The sequence below is a fragment of the Lampris incognitus genome, chromosome 1, assembly GCF_029633865.1.
Source record: "Lampris incognitus isolate fLamInc1 chromosome 1, fLamInc1.hap2, whole genome shotgun sequence".
Lineage (NCBI taxonomy): Eukaryota > Metazoa > Chordata > Actinopteri > Lampriformes > Lampridae > Lampris > Lampris incognitus.
The window spans coordinates 43,549,012-43,571,817 of NC_079211.1; the positions used below are offsets into that span (position 1 = coordinate 43,549,012).

General features: G+C 43.5%; 1 protein-coding gene across 1 annotated transcript in view; it reads right to left on the minus strand.

The window, feature by feature from the left end:
- The window catches only part of zgc:154054 (Alpha-1,3-mannosyl-glycoprotein 4-beta-N-acetylglucosaminyltransferase B-like), a 49,488-nt gene that overhangs the window by 15,922 nt on the left and 10,760 nt on the right, over window positions 1–22,806 (minus strand). Inside the window, exons 2-7 of the mRNA XM_056287752.1 lie at window positions 22,203–22,361; window positions 20,847–20,984; window positions 13,375–13,508; window positions 6,492–6,538; window positions 5,813–5,926; window positions 5,553–5,628 (exon numbers count right to left, since the gene is read on the minus strand). Of these exons, the coding sequence (XP_056143727.1) occupies window positions 5,553–5,628; window positions 5,813–5,926; window positions 6,492–6,538; window positions 13,375–13,508; window positions 20,847–20,984; window positions 22,203–22,361 (668 nt within the window). The remainder of the gene's footprint in view (window positions 1–5,552; window positions 5,629–5,812; window positions 5,927–6,491; window positions 6,539–13,374; window positions 13,509–20,846; window positions 20,985–22,202; window positions 22,362–22,806) is intronic.

The window sequence follows — 22,806 nt, forward strand, 5'->3', positions numbered from 1 at the left end:
AATTTCCACTAAATTTGAGGAAGCAACAGCTTTACTCCAAGGTCCTACCTGATCACTGTGCTCCTTATATAGTCACCAAAGGTGAGCCAAGCCATTGCATTGGGAGACCTCATTTCTATGGCTCATATCTGTGATCTCATTCCTTTAGTCACTATCCATTTCTTATTACCCTTGGTGAGGTTTGGAATAAAGGTTGACATACAAGTACATCAGGACCCTTGTTTTGTGGTCATGGGTGTTGCCATGGGGGGGGGGGAGATTACATTACATTATATTACAGTCATTTAGCCAACGTTTTTATCCAAAGCGACTTACAATAAGTGCAATAAGTGCATTTAACGTAGGAAATCAGGAGAACTACTAGTCATCAGAGGTCATAAGTGCATCTAAACAAGCATCTAAGAGCAAAAGCAGTGCTAAAGTAAAAGTGCAAGAAAGATTTTTTTTTTTTTAAAGAGTGAATACAAGAGGTGAGTTTTCAACCTGCGCTGAAAGATGGGCAGCGACTCCGCTGTCCTGATATCAGTGGGGAGTTCATTCCACCACTGTGGGGCCAGGACAGAAAAGAGCCGTGATCGGGTCGATCGGCAGCAAGGGCCTCTGAGCGACGGGGCAACCAGGCATCCCGAGGCAGCAGAGTGAAGTGGTCGGGCGGGGGTGTAGGGCTTGACCATGGCCTGGAGATAGGAACGAGCTGTTCCTTTCACTGCCCTGTAGGTTATTACTAGAGTCTTAAACTGGATGTGAGCAGGTACTGGGAGCCAGTATAGGCACATGAGAAGGGGAGTTGTGTGGGAGAACTTAGGGCGGTTGAACACCAGACAAGCTGCAGCTTTCTGAACAAACTCCAGAGGTCTGATGGCCGACGCCGGGGCGCCAGCAAGGAGGGAGTTGCCATAGTCCAGCCGGGAGATGACCAGAGCCTGGATGAGCACCAGAGGAGAAATCTGCAGGAGCGAGCAACTGATGCAACGTTTTCAGCAAACGACAGTTGGTTGTCCAAGATCACACCCAGATTCCTCACAGTCCGAGTTGGTGTCACCACGATGTTGTCAGTGGTGATGGCCAGGTCTCGGTGTGGGCAACTTTTCCCTGGGAGGAACATCAGCTCTGTCTTGTCCAGATGGAGCTTCAGGTGGTGTGTTGCCATCTACTCCGAGATGTCAGTCAAGCATGCAGCAATGCATGTCTCTACTTGTGTGTCAGAGGGAGGAAAGGACAAGATCAGCTGGGTGTCATCGGCATAACAATGGTAACAGAAGTCATGCGAGCGAATAACAGAACCCAGGGATGTCGTGTACAGGGAGAAAAGGAGAGGACCCAGAACCAGAGATGGATGCGTTATCCTACCCCTAAAAAATGAACGGCCCGAAAAGTCCAACTTGTCCAAGTGTATTTAATGAAAACAAGAAGCAGTTACCTTAGAAACAAAATAGGCTCATAGTCACTATGATATAACATTTCTAAGCCTGAAATATCCATTCTTTGTCTAACCTTTCACTAAATTACAAGTTCTGCTATACTATAAAGTATAGTGTATTTGTAGACAAAGCAGGTCCAAGACCAGCTTACATAAGGTATCCTGTGCTTAAAATAACAATGTCCACATTTTGGGAAAAAAGTCCCAAAAAACTCTGTGGGGTTCAGCACCCTCTTTACCACCAGGGTCTGATTTAACACCTGCATTACTGTAAATGCTGCCCCGACCTGAATATTAATCCAAAAATCTGCTTTACCCTCACTTGTGAAAAAACTCCCAAGCTACTTAAAATCCTCCATTTAAAGCAGGTGGTCCCTCAGTTGCTGGCTTCTATCCTGACCACCACAAACTTGACAGAAATCCATTCCAATAATCACTGCAACTGCAGGAGCTGCAGCCTTTTTGTACCTGCTGGTACCTCTCTGTTGTATCTGTTCTAACCAAGCCCAAAATACCTCTTCTTAAAACAGACAGCCCCCACTAGACATCATCAGCATGCCCTCAAGAGGTTTAGTTACCCAGGGCTGTCCATCAGTCTTGCCTGTCAGCTGATAAAGCTTACCATCAGCTGATGGCTGAGCCCCTGTCTTTTCTTGATTATCCATAACTAATGATATCGGGTTTCATAAAATGATCAAGATCACTTATGAACTTCCGATACACCGCCCAAGTTTAGATTAGGGAAGCTGTTCCACCCAATCACACCCACTGAGGCTTTTATATTATTGTCCAGATAAAGATTGAATTGTCCCAGATGACTTTTTTGGTAAAGCCTTCTGCCTGATTAAATTACTGGGGTTACATGCCACCATTACAACCACCAGCACTACCTAGACTCACAAGTCAGTCTCTAAACACTTCGCTGAACTAGAGACTGAGGACAATCTCCCAGCTTTCATGGCTAAAACTGGGTGGAACAAATTAGAGAGTTAAAAAACAAACAAACCTATATTGGACTTCAGGTTTAATGTGCAAGGAATAGAGATTTGTTAACGTCTAGCTCTGGCTATATATATGGCTCCCAAACCCATTAAACCAAGTGAGAAAGCAGAAGCTGATGCTGCCATTAGCAAGTCTGATTTAGTCGAGATACTGGCTGACCATAGACCAGCTCTGCTCTGCTTTCTGGGCTCAAAACATCATTTAAAGAAGTGAATGAGAAACTGGACGGACTCCAGGGGACTGTTGCCGATGCTGTCATTAGCAAGTCTGATTTAGTCGTGATACTGGCTGACCATAGATCAGCTCTGCTCTCTGGGCTCAAAACATCATTTAAAGAAGTGAATGAGAAACTGGACGGACTCCAGGGGACTGTTGCCGATGCTGTCATTAGAAAGTCTGATTTAGTCATGATACTGGCTGACTGGCTGACTTTGGAGACCAAGAAGAAGAAGCGAGTGAAGGCAGAGCCTAAGATCAAATGGTGGAAGCTGAAGAAGGAAGACTGTTGTGTGGAGTTCAGGCAGGAGTTAAGACAGGCACTGGGTGGTACTGAAGAGTTGCTGGATGGCTGGGCAACCACTGCAGAAATAGTGAGGGAGACAGCTAGGAGGGTACTTGGTGTGTCATCAGGACAAAGGAAGGAAGACAAGGAGACTTGGTGGTGGAATGAGGAAGTACAGCAAATTATACAGAGGAAGAGATTGGCAAAGAAGAAGTGGGATAGTCAGAGAGATGAAGAAAGTAGACAGGAGTACAAGGAGACACAGCGTAAAACAAAGAGAGAGGTGGCAAAAGCAAAGGAAAAGGCGTAGGGTGAGTTGTATGAGAGGTTAGACACTAAAGAAGGAGAAAAGGACTTGTGTCGATTGGCTAGACAGAGGGACCGAGCTGCGAAGGATGTGCAGCAAGTTAGGGTGATCAAGGATAGACATGGAAATGTGCTGACAAGTGAGGAGAGTGTGCCGCGAAGGTGGAAGGAGTACTTTGAGGGGCTGATGAATAAAGACAATGAGAGACAGAGAGGGTTGGATGATGTAGGGATAGTGAATAAGGAAGTGCAGTGGATTAGCAAGGAGGAAGTAAGGGCAGCTATGAAGAGGATGAAGAGTAGAAAGGCAGTTGGTCCTGATGACATACCTGTGGAGGCATGGAGATGTTTAGGAGAGATGGCAGTGAGGTTTTTAACTAGATTGTTTAACACAATCTTGGAAAGTGAGAGGATGCCTGAGGAGTGGAGAAGAAGCATACTGGTACCGATTTTCAAGAATAAGGGCGATGCGCAGAACTGTAGCAACTACAGAGGTATAAAGTTGATCAGCCACAGCATGAAGATTTGGGAAAGAGTAATGGAAGCTAGGTTAAGAGGAGAGGTGACGATTAGCGAGCAGAAGTATGGTTTCCTGTCATAAAAGAGCACCACAGATTTGATGTTTGCTTTGAGAATGTTGACTGAGAAGTATAGAGAAGGCTAGAAGGAGTTACACTGTGTCTTTGTAGATTTAGAGAAAGCATACGACAGGGTGCCGAGACAGGAGCTGTGGTATTGTATGAGGAAGTCGGGAGTTGTAAAGAAGTATGTAGGAGTGGTGCAGGATATGTATGAGGGAAGTGTGACAATGGTGAGGTGTGCAGTTGGAATGACAGATGGGTTCAAGGTGGAGGTGGGATTACATCAAGGATCAGCTCTGAGCCCTTTCTTGTTTGCAATAGTGATGGACAGGTTGACAGACAAGATCACATAGGAGTCTCCATGGACAATGATGTTCGCAGATGACACTGTGATCTGTAGCGAGAGTAGGGTGCAGATTGAGGAGAGTCTGGAGAGGTGGAGGTATGCACTGGAGAGAAGAGGAATGAAAGTCAGTAGGAGCAAGACGGAATACCTATGTGTGAATGAGAGGGAGGACAGTGGAATGGTCAGGATGCAAGGAGTAGAGGTGATGAAGGCATATTAGTTTAAATACTTGAGGTCAACTGTCCAAAGTAACGGGGAGTGCAGCAGAGAGGTGAAGAAGAGAGTGCAGGCAGGGTGGAGTGGGTGGAGAAGAGTGACAGGAGTGATTTGCGACAGAAGGGTACCAGCAAGAGTTAAAGGGAAGGTTTACAAGATGGTTGTCAGACCAGTTAAGTTATATGGTTTGGAGACAGTGGCACTGATGAAAAGACAGGAGGCGGAGCTGGAGGTGGCAGAGTTGAAGATGCTAAGATTTTCACTGGGAGTGACGAAGAAGGACAGGATTAGGAACGATTATATTAGAGGGACCGCTTAAATTGGATGGTTTGGAGACAAAGCAAGACAGACAAGATTGAGATGGCTTTGACATGTGTGGAAGAGAGATGCTGGGTATATTGGGAGAAGGATGCTGAATATGGAGCTGCCAGGGAAGAGGAAAAGTGGAAGGCCAAAGAGGAGGTTTAAGGATGTGGTGAGGGAAGACATGCAGGTGGCTGATGTGACAGAGGAAGATGCAGAAGACAGGAAGAAATGGAAATGGATGAGCCCCTGTGGTGATCCCTAACCGGAGCAGCCGAAAGTAGTAGTAGTACTAGTAGTAGATTAGTAATTTCTATATATTTGTTTATCTATACCTTACCGGTTACCTTTTTATTATATCTATTCAAATTTGTTCACATTTAGCCTTCCCTCCTTTTTAAGGTGGGGAACCCCACATACTGATCGTGTGGTGGAGTAGAGGTTTATATTTAGATAAGAGTGGTAAATTGGAAGTCTTTAAATTAGTTAGTTGTGTTCAAACAGCTGGTGTCACCTTAGGGGTGGGTAAAGGGTTATTTTGTTCTACTGTCACTCAAAGCCAAATGGTTGTTTATGTTCCCTACCTGATTAATTGGCCTAAACTTTATCTGCACTACATTACCTGTCTGATGTATAACTGCTTTTACATATCACTCACAGAACCAGTATAAACAGTGACCAACTTCATCAGTTCAAATGTCATGGGCCTGAACCAGATCAGTAAACAAAAATATTTAGCTGCAAGAGGGTTCTCGTGTGGTAGAAAAAGAGTGAATAGCTAAATTGGCATAGACAAGTAATATGATGCTAAGCAAATGTAAACAGTAAGACAATCATCAGACCAGTCGAAGCAAATATTGTGACTTCTCACCATACCTGAACGTAATAGGTACCTTTGTCCTGGGCGTAGACCATGAGGTAGCTGTAGTCCAGATTCTGCTTGGTTCTCCATCTTAGATTAGATATGCATGCACACACACACACAAACAGACAGAGATACACAAACACACCCAATACTAAATTTCTTGGTGTCTTTTATTCATTTAACCCTACAGGTATGTCAGCTACAATCAATTATTTTATTTATTTATTCCTACTCTTATGTTCTTTATATGTAACTTTTTTTTCTTTCCTACTTGACTCTTTCCTTGGAGTCTCCGAATGTTTCCTTCAGGCTGGTGAAGTTGGGGTAGTAATACCGTGAGGGGGACACCACCTCTAGCATCCCTGACATCACTTCTCTGGGAAAACTACAAAACAAGAGCTAGTAAACCACAGGCCCCACAACCCACAGGGTTCAACTGCAAAATTCAGAATGAGAGAGAGAGAGAGAGAGAGAGAGAGAGAGAGAGAGAGAGAGAGAGAGAGAGAGAGAGAGAGAGACGAGAGACCCCACAAAACAATATAAACAGACAGAGTTCAACAACACCTCTCATAAATCAAGCAGAAAATGTTTTATGCACATTAATGCACTTTTACCTGACTTGTAGCTTGTTATTTACATGCAAAAATGCATGCTTTGAAAAATGACATAACTTGGAAACACTTAACCTAAAAGGTTAACAAAGTGAAAAATCAAAGTAAGGCCTCTTTGACAGCGAACTGATCTAAACTCAATTGATCTGAACTGCACTGATTTCCACCTACTCTTCCTCAGTTCAAATGCTGAAGCCCATGGACACAAGAAACAAGTTGCGATCCCCAGTATTGTAAAATAAATATGGCACACAAGTGTTTAAACCAAACACATATAGAAAAAACTAGAAGATAATAGAGTGAAACTTTCCTATGGGAGGATATATTGATAGCACTCACTTCTTTCTGATGGTCTCTGCTATGGTGTCCACGTATTCCCTGTCACTCTGAGACACCAGGGGGAAGAGAGGAGCAGATGAACGAAAAGGGTAACAGGTATAAACACAAGTTTGTACGGTGAGCAGAATGTGTGGCAGAATAATGATAGTGATGGTCTTTTGTTTATTTACCTCCTAGGCTTGGCCTTACATACGTAAGTAGTTAAAAGGATAAGTAGAGAATTAAGAATAAAACCCCCCTTTTCAACTCTGCAGCAATTGTCACTTTTAACATACATGCAAAGCACACACAGAAGATGCCAAGGTATGTCTGTGAATGTTGTCATTCATCCTGGTCATGGTTATCCAAAGGAGTTGAATCAAGTGCAACTGGACTTGGATGTATACCAAGTCCAGTTGCACTTGATTCAACTCCTTTGGATGCAAAGGTATATAACAAAATACCGGTTACACTGGTAGATCATCTCTAACACAACCAAATAATGTTCTTTCATCACTCTCTCCTGTCTACCCTGCTCTCTAAACAGAAACCTGTATGTTTTGTTTTTTTGTTCATGACTGCTTCCGCACCCAGCAGCACAGTGGCGCAGTGGTTAGTGGGGTCGCCTCACAGCAAGAAGGTCCTGGGTTCAAATCCTGGGTAGTCCAACCTTGGTGGGTCATCCCGGGTTGTCCTCTGTGTGGCGTTTGCATGTTCTCCTCGTGTCTGCGTGGGTTTCCTCCAGGGGCTCCGGGACATGTAGATCAGGTGAATTGGCCATACTAAATTGTCGCTAGGTATGAATGTTTGTGTGTGTGTGTGTGTGTGTGTGTGTGTGTGTGTGTGTGTGTGTGTGTGTGTGTGGCGGCGGCCCTGTGATGGCCTGGTGGCTTGTCCAGAGTGTCTCCCCGCCTGCCGCCTGATGACTGCTGGAATAGGCTCCAGCATCCCCACAACCCTGAGAGCAGGATAAGCGGTTCAGCTAATGGATGGCATGGACTGCTTCCACACCCATTAGTGACACCTTCACTTCCCTGCTCATCATCTGACAGACGTGTCTGTGTCAGCCTGTTGTCTGTATGAGAGCTCTTGTCTTGATTTCCGTGTAATACTACAATGATGGTGATGATGCATGGGACAGAATCTGAGGAAGATGCTTTACGTGTGTTTGCATGAGGCTCCGTTCCCGTGCCCACTTTCTTTATCGTATCGTTTCATAATCACCAAGTGTAGTCACTAGTGTTGTAGTACTCGAGATCGGTCTTGGTCTCGAGACCGGTCTCGAGACCACTTTTTAAGGGTCTCGGTCTCGTCTCGGAATCGAAGGCATTTTTACTCGGTCTTGTCTCGGTCTCGGACTGGGCGAACTCGGGATTTTTGATCAAGACCGGTCGAGACCGGGCTAGCACTGTGATAACAGAGAAAAGAAGAATGCAGCTGCTGCCTTCCCGGTGTCACGCACTCTTTGTGACACCCGGAGTGACACGCCCCCTGTACAGAGTGGATCAAGACGACTGGAGACGCTGCGCCCCCGGGAAACCCGCCATGAAAAATGTCGGCAAACTCAACCATCATTAAGTTTGGTTTCCAAAACCATAAGGACTTTATCTGTAAAAGGACATGCAAGCGAAAACACTCTGCAGTGTGCAAATTCTGCGGTGCACAACTCACAGAAACCGCCGGGACAACGTCAAGCTTTTATCGGCACATTGAGAGGAAGCATAAAGACAGGTAAAGTAATCGTTAAATTTGCTACACTGGTAAAGTTAAAATCTGAAAATTTCAACACCCCATCCTAAGACATTGAGCCAAAATGAGCTCTTTTCTTCCCACGATCGTTTTTTTGCTAACTTTCAGAGCACCGAGTGTATATTACAGCCAAGTTAGCTTGCATAGCATTGTCAAAAGCAAGATAACAGAATAACAAACAATGAACCCGCCAGGTATTAGTCGAGCCCCCAGACGCCAGGTATTATTCGAGCCCCCAGGCACCAGGTATTAGTCGAGCCCCCAGGTGCCAGAAATTAGTCGAGCCCCCAGGCGTTACTTGGGAGGTTCTTATGCAATGCAAACGTTTTTCACCACACCAGTAAATGCAGTAAATGGGTTGAACTTTAAATGCGACCATCGGGAGATATTTCTAGTCTACAGCGTCCTCCATGTTGGTGCTTCGGCTGCAGAAATTAGATCGTTTGGCTCAACAATGAGACAGAAAGCTAACGCTGTGCTAGCTAGTTCAAAGTCAATAACACTGAATGAGTACGGTTAATCTAATTTGTTTGATAAAAAATATTGTAAAAAAACATTAAAAAGCAAATTTTAAGACAATAAAAACTCAGTAAGGGTAATGCTTAAAAATGTAAAAGCTTGTTTAAAAGCAGTAATTTAAAGTGACATTTGATTTCATTCATTTTAAAAAAGTGAATATATATTGACTATATAGTGATGCATGATGTCTCTCTGGCTTCTATAATTTGTTGCTTGTTTGCACTAAGCACATGCCTGTTAGAGATGTAACGTTTGAATCTTCTGAGAATTCTCTCTTGGTATTGGTGGGACTTAATCATTTTAATTCCTCCTCAATTTCAGGTTCCTGGAGTACAAGGCTGGACAACAGGCAGATGCTACACAGCCAACTATGGCATCCTTTGCCCAGAAAGTGCAGATCTACAGTCTCCATTCCCCAAGGCAGCAAGCCATCAGCGATGCCATTGTCAAAGATTTGATAATTGGGTGTTGCCTGCCACTGTCCCATGTGGAAAATGAACATTTTAAACACTTTCTTGAGATTGTAGATAACAAGTACACACCAATCTCTAGGAGAACAATTTGTGAGAAACACATACCAGTTTTGGTAAAGAAAGTTAAGGAGACTGTTCTTGAGAAGCTGGAGAAAAGCTCAACAGTGTCCTTAACTACTGATATCTGGTCTGATCGTAGACTGCTTTCCTTCCTCGGAGTAACTGCTCATGTGTGCAACAAGTCAAATGAATCCTATGCCCTTGAATCCTACTTGCTGAACTGTAGACGTTTCACAGGCAAACATAGTGGAGAGCAAATTTCTTCTGCCTTTGAGGAGATCACCGACGAATGTGGTATCCGTCAGAAGATAAGTTATATTGTCACAGACAATGCTGCCAATATGAAGTGTGCTTTTAAAGTTCAGATGCCACAACAGCAGTCAGATGACAGTGAGAGTGAGGAGGAGAATCTAGATGATGAGCACCTGTGGGAGGACATGAATTCTGTGGAGGACACAGAGCTACTCTGGTCATCAGGTGAGCGTCTTTCTTGTTTTGCTCACTCCCTGCAGTTAGTTGTGAATGACGGCATGAAGGAAGTTAAAGCCATCTCTCGCAGCATTGCCAAAACATCACGCTTCTTAACTCTGTTACACAGCAGCTCACAGTTCAAAGACAAATTTGAGGCTGCATTTGACTCTACGAAGACTATTCCTGCTGCAAACAACACTCGCTGGAACAGCACTTTCAAACAAGTGCAGGCCCTCACAGCTCTGGACCATAAAGCTCTGACTGAAATGTGCAGCAAGGACTATGAAGAAGTGGTATTCTTTACTCGTGAGTGGAACCAGCTTAAAGAGCTGACTTCAGTTCTCGTACAATTCTCAGAGGCAACAGACCTGACAGAGGGAGAGAAATCCGTTACCATTAGCATGGTTGCTCTGACTGTTCTGGACCTGCATACACACCTTGTGAAGATGGGAGAGACACGAGTACAGTGTTGGCCATTAGTAAAGGCCCTCCATCAGTCTCTGATTAAAAGATTCAGTGGAATCTTTGGCAAAACAAATATGACTAAAGACAGTGGGGGACAGGAACCTTCCAGCCATAATGTGTATTTTTTAGCTACAATGCTTGATCCACAGTTTGGATTAAGCTGGGTGGATCTGGATGTTACTAATGGGCTAAATGCAATGCCACTCATGAAGTTTAGAGATGAGCTGAAGAAAACACTGACAGGTATACACACATACATTTTACATCAAGAGAAAAATATTGTGAGAGCAGTTTTATTTGATACCTGCAGACACTGTATATCCTTTAATCTAACCTGTTTTTGTTTTTTGTTTTTTTCCATTTGCTTGTGTTTTTCAGACACTTTGATCGCTGAGGTTGAAAACTTGATGGACTGTGAAGGTAGAGCAATGGACTACGGAGCCAGAAATGAAGAGTCACCTGGTGATTCACCTCCAGTCAAATGCTCACGCCTTCTTTCTCGTTACAAGGCTCACAAAAAGCGCAGCACAGGCCAAGATACAAGTATCAGGGCACAGATAAGTAAATACTTTGATGCCATACAGAATACTGAAACTGATGATGCACTTGTCTTCTGGGACAAAAACCATGACAGATTCTCACAACTCCACAACTTGGCACTGAAGGTGTTGTCAGTTCCAGCGTCCTCTGCACCAGTTGAGAGGGTATTTAGTAGAGGAGGCATCATCATGAGGCCCCACCGAGCCCGTTTAGGTCACAAAATGCTTCAGGCTCTAATTTTTCTGAAGTGCAACCAAGCTTTTGTTTAACCTCCTCATCCCTAGAGCCATGCAGGATCCTCCCATCTCACCCTAACCCTGGCCCAGAAATGGGACCTTTGAGGTCTTTCACAACCACCCCTTTGTGAGTGTATTCTTAGTGTTGAGCTCAGACTTTTAAGGGTTTTACACATATTGTTCATGCTTGGCATGCCACAATTTTCAGTTAAAATTATTCCTAGTTAATTTATGCTTTAATTTTATGAAGCAAAGTTGTTATGGCTGCCTAGGAGAATTAATACTTATAAAAAGGACATTGTCTGGCCTTCTCTGTTGTTGTGAAAGTTCTTCATAGCCGTGCACCTAAGTTGTTTTTTCTTTTTCTATGTGAGTGTGCTCACTTTTTTGCTTCTTTGGAAATCTACATGTCTTTTATAAGACTCGTGCAAAAACTAAAAGAAAGTGTATCTTATTTCAGATGATGTATTTATCCCTTTACACTTAGGCACAATAATTCAACAAATCCAGATTAACATCTTCTTGCAAGATATAAACAAAAAAAAGACTTAATTGCTTGAAAATGAGTCAAAATAGCTGGCAAAGCACCAAAAGGCAAAATGTTCAAGAAAATTATTAAAAAATACCTTGCTGAAAAGAAATGTTGCTGTTGCATTTATGTAAAAGCAAACTTGATTAAAGAAAAAGATACTGGTCATTTGTTCTGTTTTGTTGTGATTTTTCTTTGATATATACAGTCTTGGTCTTGTCTCGGTCTCGACCTCCAAATGTCTTGGTCTTGTCTTGGTCTCGACCTCCAAATGTCTTGGTCTTGTCTCGGTCTCGATACTCTCTAGTCTCGATAATGTCTTGGTCTCGGTTGGTGCGGTCTTGACTACAACACTAGTAGTCACTAAGCACTTTTTAGTAAGTGTTTTATCTCTGTTACTGCATTGTCTGCCTTGCCCATCCAGCACCTATATTGTACACCTTTATGTCCTGGAGGAGGGATGCTTTCTTGGGTGCCTCTCATGTGGCTTCTCCTTTTACTTTTAAAAGTGAAAAGGCTTTTTTTTTGTCTCTCATCTCATCTCATCTCATCTCATCTCATCATCAGCTGCTTCTCCGGGGTCGGGTCGTGGTGGCAGCAAGCTAAGTAGGGCATTCCAGATGTCCCTCTCCCCAGCAATGCCCTCCAGCTCCTCCTGGGGGATCCCAAGGCATTCCCGGGCCAGATTGGACATGTAGTCCCTCCAGCAAGTTCTGGATCTACCCCGGGGTCTCCCCTCAGTTGGATGTGCCCGGAAAACCTCCAAAGGAAGGCACCCAGAAGGACCCTAATCAGATGCCTGAAGCAACTCATCTGACTCCTTTCGACACAATGGAGCAGCGGCTCTACTCCGAGCTCCCTCTGGAGCGCCACACCTTAGCTCTAAGGTAGGGCCCAGACACCCTACGGCGGAAACTCATTTCAGCCGTTTGTATCCGCGATCTCACCCTTTCAGTCACTACCCAAAGCTCATGACCATAGGTGAGGGTTGGAATAAGGATTGACTAGTAAATTGAGAGCTTTGCTTTTCGGCTTAGCTCCCTCTTCACCACAACGGTCCGGTACAACCTCTGCATTACTGCTGATGCTGCACCAATCCACCTGTCAATCTCCTGCTCCATCCCACCCTCACTCCAAGGTTTTTTGTTTGTTTTTCAAATTGTTTGTTTTTCAACCTCAGAGTCTAATGACAGAGGGTGTCATCCATTGTTGTTACTGTGTCTAGCTACGGATTTTTCACTGTTGAAATTTAAAGCCCTCCGACACTGTAACTGTGACTGAGGGATATACAAACGAACTTGGCTTGGCTTTAATTCAAAATCATTAAAAAGGTAAGGCTGTCATACCTTTTTAACCAGAAGAAAGGTTGTTTTGAACCACTCAAACATGTAAATAGTTTAGGTTAAGGAGCAGTAAACCTACAACATTAGTCTGCCTCCAAAATTATCCCTGTAAAGAACAGCTTTAACTTGTTTTTAGACATTCATTTATCTGATGATCAGAACTACAGTTTTTACACCATTTTTTTTTTACAAAGCATATCTGCCACTGTTGAACCATCTTGATCCCTTATAGAGAGAGGTATGAGCACTGAAAATGTAATGTATCACTTTCAGTTGAGTCCATAATGACAATACACAATAAAATCCCATAAGGAGTTCATCCAAAATGAGACACACCTCGTCTGCCTTTTTTAAATTCACTGTTTATGCCTTGTGTGAACCTGTTTGAGTATTTTACTATGTATATGTGTATGTTAGTGTGTGTGTGTGTTTTTGTGTGTGTGTGTGTATATGCTCAAGCATAAGCATATTTGTCCTCATCTGAGGTATGCAGGCTGTGCTTATCTTTGCTGGCACTACCTCAGCAACAAAGACGATGATGAGTAGGTCTCGGCACTGGGATGGAGTCAAGGTGTAAACCAGAGAGTTAAGGGTGTTGACCAGGTAGCTCTGCTTCTGACGTTTCACGGTAGAGACCCCGAGCACAAGGGACACTGGGGAAACAAAATTGATAACAAGGCATGTGTACTGTATTTCTGTGCTTATACCATGGTTTAGATCTCCTATTCTAATCAAAGTGCAAACTTGCAATCAGAACTTGAAGTGTGCAAGACTGTATGAAAATTGAACTTACTTCTTCTGCCATGTATGTGAACACTAATTTATTAATTATTATTAAATATCTAAGTCAAAATTGATCCATTTAAATCAATTTCAGGGAGTCGGTAAGCTGAAGCCTATTCCAGCAGGTATTGGGCAGAGACAACATGGACAGGTCACAAGTATCAGAATCAGAAACACTCTGTCATTTCATTTCATGCACTTGCACACATGAAACAAAACATCGTTTCCCCTAGCCCACAGCAGTGTAACACAAAAAAATAAAATCAAAACACATAAAAAAACGACAAGATCTACAAGAACACATATCCAAACTAACACATATATACCTAAATTTTAAAAAAAAATCACTGTCCAGGAGAACGAACGTCAGCCAGGATGACTGTCGGAACTACCGGTCTGCATGGGCTAGCAGTTAGCTTAGCCTGCCCCACTTCCGCGTCCTGTAAGACCGCCCTTGGTGTTTCCTCTTCAGGTGCAGCTCTGGTCAGGGCCGTGGTCCTTGGGCCCACAGGACACAGCAGACCAAGCTCCTTCAGCCGATACGCTAGCTCTCCTAGCCAGACACCTTTGACACACCTCCCCACGCGACAACACTAAAAACACAGTCAAGGCTACGCGAGGCCGCCGCCAGATCGCCCTCGTGTTATCAGAACTGCTGGTCTGCATGGGCTATATTAGCTTAACCTGCCCCGCTTCCGCGTCCTGTCAGACCGCCCTCGGTGTTTCCTCTCCGGGCACAGCTCCAGGCATGGCCGTGGATCCTGGGCCTACAGGACGTAGCAGACCAAGCTCTCCCAGCTGATCCATCGCCAGCTCTCCCAGCCATCAAATGAAGACAAAATAGACACAGACGTGGACAAAGACACTGCATGGATGGAACTGGGTGAGGCCGCAGCAAACGTGTGAATTTGCGCCATCATCTTCTTCTTCTTGGTGTTTATTGACAGTTGGCAAACAACGAAATGGTGCATTACTGCCACCAGCTGGTATGGAGTGTGGATCAGAATGTCTATTATTTACGCTATTCCCTCCCCCCAAAAAAGGGGAAAAAATTCTCAAATCTTCTTAATTAAATCAGTTACACTAAGAAACCGAAACAAGATTTTATAACACTCAGTTGAGTTCTTCTGTAGAATATCTACTAAATCAAATTGTATTTTTATTTTTCTGAGACTTTGAGTCATACGTCTTCTTTCTGCCTCCTATTTCTGACAATATATCATAACATGCTCTAATATTTCTTCTTGCCCACAGTAGTCACATCTGCTTGTATTGTGTTTGCCTATTTTGAAAAGTGTACTGTTTAGTCCAGTGTGTCCAAATCTGAGTCTTGAAATTATTGTCTCATCTCTCCTGTTCCTTCCTGCACACCTCATTTCTCCCACTTCCCTTTGAACTCTGTAAAACCACCATCTTTTCTGCTCTTCCTTCCCTTGCTTTTGCCACCTTTCCTTCAATCTGTGCTTAATAATGCTCTTTATTTCTGTCTTGCTTAAAGTAACTACCAAATCAATGTGATTATGCTTTATAGCCTTCTTTGCAACCTTATCTGCTACTTCATTTCCCTCAATGCCAATGTGTGCCGGTACCCATAAAAATGATCTGTAAGGTCCCTCATTTGAATTCTATATGTTTGTTGTACCTTTATTAAAATGTCTGGTCTGCTTTCTGAGGGATTGTATTGTAAACTGGCTAGCGATGAACTGGAGTCTGAACAAAAAATTGCTCTCAATGGTCTTGTTTCCTCTATCCACTGCACTGCTAACAATACTGCAGGCATTTCTGCTGTGTATACTGATACTTCCTCATTGATCCTTTCCCTACTTTAATATGAAATTCTGGAACAAAAAAAATGCTACTCCTACTTTATTTACTGAAATCTTTGATGCATCTGTATAAATCTGGACGTAACTGTGGTAATTATCAATATAAGCCTGTATGGCATGTGAATCATAATTAAACTCCTTATCTTTAATCTCCTTTTCTAATAGTGTGAAATCTACGGTAGCATCTGGAAGTATCCAAGGTGGCACTGCTGGCAAGGGCACTGTTGGTCACTTCCTACAGTCGTTCTTCTAATTACTTCCCATGAACAAACACCTGCCAATGAATCTGACACTAGTGTAAGATCTAATGCCAATTATGTGCCTGTTCTGATATCAATTCTTGTACCACTTCCGTCATTTAGGCATACTAAGTTTTTATTCTCCATGAACTCTTCACTCACCATTCTATTTTCATCATTACCATTACTTCTAAGATGTAACCCTTTTCTTCTTTCTGTCGGCCTGAACAACCCTTGTACAACCCTTGTGTTTTTTTTTATTTATGTTTTAATGTAAATTGACTCCAGGGCGGGCGGAGGGAGAAGACAGTTTTACAGACGGGAGACAGGAGTCCTGATGGCAGTTGAGGTAGAGCAGGTTTTGCTGCATTTATTAGCTTTCCCACACACAGCACCACTCGCAGCATACAGGCAGCTTGTAACACAAAACGGAACTGTAAGTTTCTGAGACCACAAAAATAAATAAAACATTCAAAGAAATGCTCAATCCATATGAAAAATGTCATTAACCAACAAAGTAATAGCTACTTAATCTGCTAAGTAGCTATTACTTTGTTGTGCTATGGGCATTAAAATCACCATCACTTTCCCTCCTAAATGTACAGTGAGCTCATCCATCAATTCTATTGATAGCTTCTTACATGGATTGTAAAAGTTAACAATTTTAACATTACCCTCTCTTGTCCAAACTTCAGTTACCAAATATTCCAACTCTGCTCCTTTCCCCAAAACTCTATATTGCATCCCTTGCTTCAAAAATATAATATACCCTCCTCCGTTGCCCCCCCATCTCTGCGGAAACTATCACTATCCCTTGATAATAAATTCTAATTCTGGTTTAAGCCAGGTTTCCCGAACACATATGATTCCTGGTTTCTTTTTAAGATCTTTAATGAATACTTTAAACTCTTGGCCATTCGATATCAAACTTTGTGCATTCCATTGCAAAATAATCAGACTGCCCTATCACTTGGTCCTCCCAGCTTTCCATCTGCTTCAAATGTTTTAGTAATATGCTCCTAGGATACATCGTTTATACCCCAAAACTTCTCAGCTCCCTTAACAATTATTTTAATTTTCTCCGTTTTATGTTTGACTTGATCAGAACTGTTGATAACATAGGCAATGAACAGAATCAGTTTATCCCCTTTCAGTGCTGTGTTAGTTTCTCTGTTTGACTGACTTCTGATCTCAAAGGTTGATTAGTGTTGTCCATTTCATCCCTTCTCCTTTGACATTGTACCCTCTTCACTGCTTCTACAAAGCTTACGTTGTTAATGTAGCGAATTCGAGGGGGCCACGCAACCACAGAAACTGCCGCGGCCGGGAAGCGAACCTGTACTGCCCGCACCGCAGGAGACATCGCTAACTGCTCGACTAAAGGGTCAGACCCGCCGGCCAGCGGCCGGCGTGTCTACTTATCCATGCACGTTACATTAATAACTTTTACTTGCCACATTTCCACAGCCCTCTTTCTGACTTCACAAACACCATACGTTACCCTGTGTTGTCCACCACAATTACAACACTTTTCCTGCACATTATCTTTGCAATCCTCAATTCTGTGCTCACCTCCATATTTTGGACACCTCTGCTTTCCTTTGCAAACTGCTGCTATGTGCCCATATCTCTGGCATTTGTAACAACGAAGCGAAGGAGGGATATAGTGCCTGACTGGAAAGCTCATATACCCGATTTTAATTTTTTTCAGGAATTACAGACTCCTGAAACTCCAGAAGAACAGACAAGCTGGCAATTCTTTCGCCATTAACTGTTTTCAGCAATCTCGTTATTTTGCCCACCTCATAGGTGAGCCCCCCCCCCCATCTCTGCGGAAACTATTACTATCCCTTGATAATACATTCTAATTCTGGTGGTGGTGTCGCAGACCTCCTCCTGTGTTGAGGGATGGTTTTTCCAGTTTCACACAGATGGCTTCCTTCACCCCTCTTTCAAACCATCTATCTTCTCTGTCCAAAATGTGTACGTTGCTGTCCTCGAAGGAGTGTGTCTTCTCCTTTAGGTGTAGATAGACTGCTGAGTCTTGTCCTGAGGAGTTTGGCCTTCTGTGTTGGGCCATCCGTTTGTGTAGTGGTTGTTTGGTTTCTCCTATGTATAGTGCAATCCTCATTGCATTGTACGGCATACACCAGATTGCTTTTCCGGGTTCATGGTACACGGTCTTTGGGATGAACCAGTCTTTGTCGGAGTGTGTTGCTGGGTTTGAAGTATACAGGAATGCGGTGTTTGTTGAAAATTCTCCTGAGTTTCTCGGAGACCCCAGAAACATACGGGATGACTGTGCTATTCCTTCTGTTCCTTTTCTCCTCGTCGCTCACCTGGTTGGTCTTTTTGGAACGTGTTGCAGTTTTCACAAAGGTCCAACTGGGGTAGCCGCAGGTTTTTAAAGCTCCCCTCAGGCATTTGTGTTCTTCTCGTTGGGCCTGAGTGCTGCTGGGCATATTGTCAGCTCTGTGTTGCAAAGTTCTGATGACACTCAGTTTGTGTTCCAGAGGGTGGTGTGAGTCGAAAAGTAGATATTGGTCTGTGTGTGTAGGTTTCCTGTAAACCCCAATGTGGAGGCTCCTGTCTTCCCCAATGTGGTTGTCACAGTCCAAGAAGGGCAAACTGTTGTTCTTTACATCTTCCCTTGTGAACTTAATGTTCTTGTCCACTGAGTTGATGTGTTTGGTAAACGCTTGCACCTCTTGTGTTTGGATTTTGACCCATGTGTCATCCACATATCTGAACCAGTGGCTCGGAGGTGTTCCTCTGAAGGAGTTCAGGGCCCTGTGTTCTACCTCTTCCATATATAAGTTGGCCACAACGGGCGATACTGGTGAGCCCATTGCACAGCCGGGTTTCTGTCTGTAAAACTGGCCCCTGAATTGGAAATATGTAGTGTTCAGGCAAAGGTCCAGTAGTTGGCAAATCTGGTCTGGGCTGAGGTTGGTCCTATTGTGGAGAGTGTCGTCCCGTAGCAAACGTTGCCTCACAGTTTCCAAAGCCTCCATGGTTGGGATGCAGGTGAATAACGAGGTCACGTCGTAGGATACCATGGTTTCATCCGGTTCCAGTTTTACTCCTTGGACCTTGTCCACGAAGTCAATGGAGTGTTGGATATGGTGAGGTATTTCGCTATCTATGCGAAACTGGAAAAACCATCCCTCAACAAAGGAGGAGGTCTGCGACACCACCTATCTCCCACTTACAATGCCGTCCTTTCATCTCTACCCAGGAGACTCAAGAAGCCTAGCCTCCAAGAACAACAGTCGGTCACTAACGGCTCCAACGACTCTCATGACCACTGAACAATGAAGTCGAAACTAACACCCCCAACGACCGTCGCTGCTAAACAAATGCAAATCAATAGCTCCGATGGCGACGGGCCCGGCTGGACATCGGAGCACAGGAGAGCCACGCATATCAATAGCTCCGATAACGACGGGCGCGGCCATAACATTGGTACACAGAAGAGCCACTCATATCTATGGTTCTGTTAGCGACGGGCGTTGTTAAACACCGGGACACAAAGAGCCACGCATATCAATAGCTCTGACAACGACTCCTAGAGGATAAATTCCGAGTCTCATCACCAGCCAGTCAGACTACCTTGGTCTAGTCAGAAAGGCATGAACTGAGGAAGCCTCTTGGATGAGAGGCGAAACGTCTTCACGGATATATACCAAGTCCAGTTGCGCTTGATTCAACTCCTTTGGATAACCATGACCTGGATGAATGAGAACATTCACAGACATCTCTTGAGACTGTTAGAGGAGACCGACACAAACAGAGGGGCCAGGTTCGAACCCAGCATCCTCTTGCTGCATGACAAAAGTGCTTCTTCCCAGTATGTCAATGTAACGCCCTCCATGTAAACAGTCCACAACACATATTTTCATGTCCCTTAGACTGCCCCTCCCAGTGATGTTATCAAAGCCTCTTGTGACAAGCGTGGGAGCTGGGAGGAGTATCTAATAAAGGCCAACAATAACATCTCAGATCACGGATCAGGTTTTAACAGTTGGGGAATTTTGTAAATTTAATCCATTTTGACTTCCTTCCTGGTTAGCATTGTTTTTTACATGAGCCATGTGACCACCATGTGATCCCTGGCATTTTTCTGAGAGGAGTGTGAGGTAAAGTTAGTTCTACAATCAGCTGAATGTAATTCAGCCTTTCCCCATCAGTTAAATGGCAGGAACCCAGGTATTTGCTTCCAAACCCCAGGCATTGGCTGCCATCGCCAAACTTTCATTTCTACCAAAACTTGTTGATAAATTTGTCTCCATACTCAACTTACACAGAAGGTTACCATTTTATGGGAGTTTATTTTAATACAACATATACACATTGTCAACGCTGAACAAGGAAAACCTGGTTCTACTTACAATACCTGTTGAGGAGAAAATATGGATTGTGCGTATGTATACCTGTTTCAGTGTTTGTTCCTGTTCAGCTGTATTTAATAGGACCAATTTGAATTTGTAACCGCAAGAGAGAGATAATTTTTGCAAAGTGAGGGCATTTTGGCTGGTCTCCACTTCTTTAGATGTCTATTTTAGGGTTAGGACTTGGGTTTAGGGTTAAGGTTAGAATTAGGATGAGGTTAAGGTTAGGCATGTAACATGGGGATCGGCGCTTTGAATCCCTGTGTTACATCTGGCTTGGTCAGGCATCCATACAGACACAATTGGCCGTGTCTTTGGGTGGGAAGCCGGATGCGAGTATGTGTCCTGGTCACTGCACTTGCACCTCCTCTGGTTGATCGGGGTGCATGTTCAGGGGTGAGGGGGAACTGGGGGAATAACGTGATCCTCACACGCGCTACGTTCCCCTGTTAAAACTCCTCACTGTCAGGTGAAAGGAAGCGGCTGGCGACTCCACATGTATCGGAGGAGGCATGTGGTACTCTGCAACCCTCCCCGGCTCGGCAGAGGATGTGGAGCAGCAACCAGGATGGGTCAGAAGAGTGGGGTAATTGGCTGCATGCAATTGGGGGGAAAAAGGGAGAAAAAAAAAAGGTTTGACATGTAGTTCTGATGGTTGAGGTTAAGGGCTAGGGAATGAATGTAGTCAATGATGGGTACTCAGGAGGATAGAAGTGTGTGTGTGTGTGTGTGTGTGCGTGTGTTTTGCTTACCCCCTCGGCGTCCCTGTCCTAGAACTACATTGGGTATGAGACTGTCTGGATGCTGTCCGAGGTGTGGTAGGAAGAGATGCATACTGTGTGAGTTTAATGTCCGTGGTTCAGAGTTGGCTGAAGCATTCTTTATTCCCTCTGTCCACACAGACAGACATAGACAGGGTATGGGGTGAGCTTTACGAATTCATTAAATACATAAATTAACTTGCCTTGAGTTTTCTCTGAGGAAAAAGCAACACTGCCCCACTTCTGCTTGCTGTATCAGTTGAAGAATTTTTCTCAAAACCTATTTACTTTTGTCACAGTAATTGCTTTAGTTTTACTCACACAGCCGCAGACAACAACAATTCTGTTCCCAAGTTTAAGAGAATCAGTTAAAACATGAGCATCATCTCAGTTAATAATCTGTTCTAAAATCAGTTGTAGGTTTACAATAAATAAATAAAAATAATACAAATATATATATATATATATATAACTTTGTTTCAAGAAACACTCAATGGTAGGGAAAGTGCTCAACAAATAACGTGCAAAATAATCCACTGAGTCAAGTAAATTCTTTATGAGACAGTACAAGCCTGTTTCATGCCATAAGCAATCATCATCAAAATAATAATTATCGTTGGATGATTGCTTATGGCATGAAACAGGCTTGTACTGTCTCATAAAGAATTTCCTTGACTCACTGGATGATATATATATATAGATTGTGAAATTAAATTGTAATAATATGTGGGCCCAACTGTGACAAATTCAGATTTTGCAAAACTATGCTTTGTTTTGTTATAAACACTATAAAGATAAATGGCTTCAAATATTTCAGTACCTTAATAATAATAATAACAATAATAATGATAAAAATAACGATAAAAATTATAGCAGCAGCCTCATTTATTGTAAAACGCACGCACAAAAGCAGCTTAGTGTATCGGTTAGTGGTAACAGTAATATCAATGACATTTCTTTAAGGAAAAACACCACATATAAAATGACTAGAAAATGTGTTGTAGCTAGCAATTCAGCCGTGGGAGTGGAGTATCCCAACTGTTTGGTTTGGTTTTTTATGACGTTTACTTCAGGGTGTTGGTCTTTCTATTTGTTCGTGACTTGCTACTTGGCACTGACTAAACCCTTAACAGCTTCTTGAAAGTCCTCAACAGATAAGAGAAACCCCTGCCATATGCGGCTATAAATGTCAGAGAATATCAGCAGACTGTATGGTATTCTTTGATAGTCAGTCAGATAGCCTTGCCCTGGACACAATAAAAGCCAAACAGTGGAGAGGTCATTTAGGGATAGAAAAAAAAAAGATCAGTGCTATTGATGTCCGGGGCTACGTTATCTACCACTGACCTGCTAAGATGTTTGTGACAGTGGTGGGATATGTTGCGTTTTGAGCTCTGGAGAGGTTCTTCAGCTGTTCAAGCAACCTGTTGAGATCCCTGGTAATGGACTCTCCAAGCAACTCTGTCATTTGCAGATGCCCGAGGAGGGACTGCATGTCTGCCTGTGCTGTTGAGAGAGAGAGAGAGAGAAATTTAACTTTAAAAAAAACAAAACAACTTTAATACATTGTCACACATTTCCAGCACCTTTGAAACAAAGACTCACAGAAACAACTATCTGAGAGAGAGAGAGAGAGAGAGAGAGAGAGAGAGAGAGAGAGAGAGAGAGAGAGAGAGAGAGAGAGAGAGAGAGAAAGAATGAGAGGGATTAAATGCCATTAGCTTGATTTCCATAATTAGGTTAGAAATGTCGGTGTTAGGGGCGTCCGGGTAGCTTAGCGGTCTATTTCGTTGCCTACCAACATGGGAATGGCCAGTTTGAGTCCCCGTGTTACCTCCGGCTTGGTCGGGCATCCCTACAGACACAATAGGCCATATCTGCGGGTGGGAAGCCGCATGTGGGTATGTGTTCTGATCGCTGCACAAGCGCCTCCTCTGGTTGGTCGGGGAGA